The sequence below is a fragment of the Eimeria acervulina genome, genomic scaffold (assembly GCF_000499425.1).
Source record: "Eimeria acervulina Houghton genomic scaffold, Eah_scaff2612, whole genome shotgun sequence".
Taxonomy (NCBI): Eukaryota; Apicomplexa; class Conoidasida; order Eucoccidiorida; family Eimeriidae; genus Eimeria; species Eimeria acervulina.
Genome location: NW_013548178.1, coordinates 1 through 1,993, shown reverse-complemented (window position 1 = coordinate 1,993; position 1,993 = coordinate 1). Strand labels below are relative to the sequence as shown.

Here is a 1,993-nt window from a genome sequence, read left to right as displayed (position 1 = left end):
AAAAGAAGAGAAGGAGACAGACAAAAGAAGAGAAGGAGACAGACAAAAGAAGAGAAGGAGACAGTCGCTCTAAGTACAGCAGAGAGACTGCTTCGCCAGCCAGGCCTTCTGCAGCTGAGGCGGCATCTGAATTATAACTAAGTCGTTGTCTGTCCCTAAACAAACAAACAAACAAACAAACAAATAAATAAATAAATAAATAAATAAAATAAATAGAGAAGGGGAGAGAACAAGAAAGAGAGAGACAGAAAAAGAGACAGAGAAAGATAGACAGGAATCTACTTCTCTCTGTCTCTATGGTGCCTATCTATATACATATATATATGTATATATATGTATATATATATGTGTGTATATAAATATATGTATATAGCTATATATATTTAGTTAACGAGAGAGAAAGAGACAGAGAGAGACAGAGAGAGACAAAGAGAAAGAGAGACAGAAGAAGAAGGAGAGAAAAACAGAGGCAGACGAAGCGACAGACAAAGAAAGAAACAGAACCATAACAATAATAATAATAATATTAATATTAATAATTATTATTATTATTAATTTGCTGCATACCGTCTGCGTCTCTGCATGCATCAAATCTAAAGGGGTTAACCCATATGGGTCGGGGCTTTAACGGATCTACTAAGAGAAAACTTCTGACGTCGCAGCTGCGAATTCCAGCAGCAAACAACTGCTGCAGCTGCTTCAGACAAACAAGTGTCTCCCCGGCATTAACTTCTGTACCCCAAGCAGCAGCACCAGCACCAGCAGCAGCAGCAGCAGCAGCAGAAGCAGCAGCTCCACAGTCAGAACCATTCTTCTCCTGCTGCTGTGCTTGCTGCTGCGATTGCTGCTGTTGCTGCTGCTGTTGCTGCTGCTGTTGCTGCTGCTCCTCTTGCTGCTGCTGCTTCTGCTGCAGCAAGGAGACAGCAGTCACTCCTTTGGGAAGGGACAGAGCCACGCCGCACACGACAACGAAGTGCCCTGGAGCACACCGCAGCAGCAGCAACAGCAGCAGCAGCAGCAGCAGCACGACTGTTTCTGGTTGCTGTGATTCTGTCTCCCCTGCTCCCGTCTGCGCTGCGCACCTGCAGCAAACCCTCCTTGTCCCTCCAGCCCCAAACCCTAAACCCTAAACCCTAAACCCTAAACCCTAGACTCTAATTTGTGTCTCTAGCTTCTCTAACCCCCCTAACAGCCACTTCAACTCCAACATATTCTATTGGGGCCTCCTCAGGTGTCTAGACAGCTGCCGCTGCTTCTTCTGCTGTTGCTTGTGCTACTGCTGCTTGCGCTAATGCTGCTCCTGCTGCTGCTGCTACTGCTGCTGCTGCTGCTACTCTTGCTGCTTCTGCTGCTACTGCTACTGCTGCTCCTGGTGATGCTGCTGCTGCTGCGACTCTTCTGTTACTGCTGCTTCTGGTACTGCTGCTGGTGGTGCTGCTGCTGCTACACTTGCTGCTGCTGCTTCTGCTGCTGCTGCTGCTGCTGCTGCTGATTTTCCCTAGGGTCTTAAATACCTTCAAACTCATTTTTGCGTATTTGTTTGGGGTTTGCTGCAGCTAAACGAATACTGTCCAGCAGCACAACAGCCACACGGCCCCGCAGCAACTCGCATGCAAGAGAGGCACGAGAGACTCTTCTGCAGCAGCAGCAAAAGGAGACAGACCAGCAGCAGCAAAAGGAGACAATCCAAAAGCAGCAAAAGGAGACAATGCAACAGCAGCAAAAGGAGACAATGCAACAGCAGCAAAAGGAGACAATGCAACAGCAGCAAAAGTATAAGAAAAGAGACAAACTGAGAGAGACAAGCAAAAGGAGACAAAAGAAAGAAAGGAGACAAAAGAAAGAAAGGAGACAAAAAAGAAAAGAGACAAGTAAAGAAAAGAGAAAGGAGACAGCAGAAAGAAGAGTGAAAGGAGACAAGTAAAGCACATTGTTAAAAGGAGACAGTATAGATAAGAGCGAAAGGAGACAAGTAAAGCATATTATTAAAAGG

The 1,993-nt window shown here is 45.9% G+C and overlaps 1 protein-coding gene across 1 annotated transcript; it reads right to left on the bottom strand.

Moving 5' to 3' along the window:
* Positions 1-69: 69 nt before the first annotated feature.
* Positions 70-978, bottom strand: EAH_00067030 (hypothetical protein; the record flags this gene model as incomplete). Its single annotated transcript, XM_013392607.1, has 2 exons — positions 70-155; positions 568-978. Coding segments are annotated over 2 exons (497 nt in total), but the record flags the coding sequence as incomplete, so codon positions are not given.
* Positions 979-1,993: the final 1,015 nt, after the last annotated feature.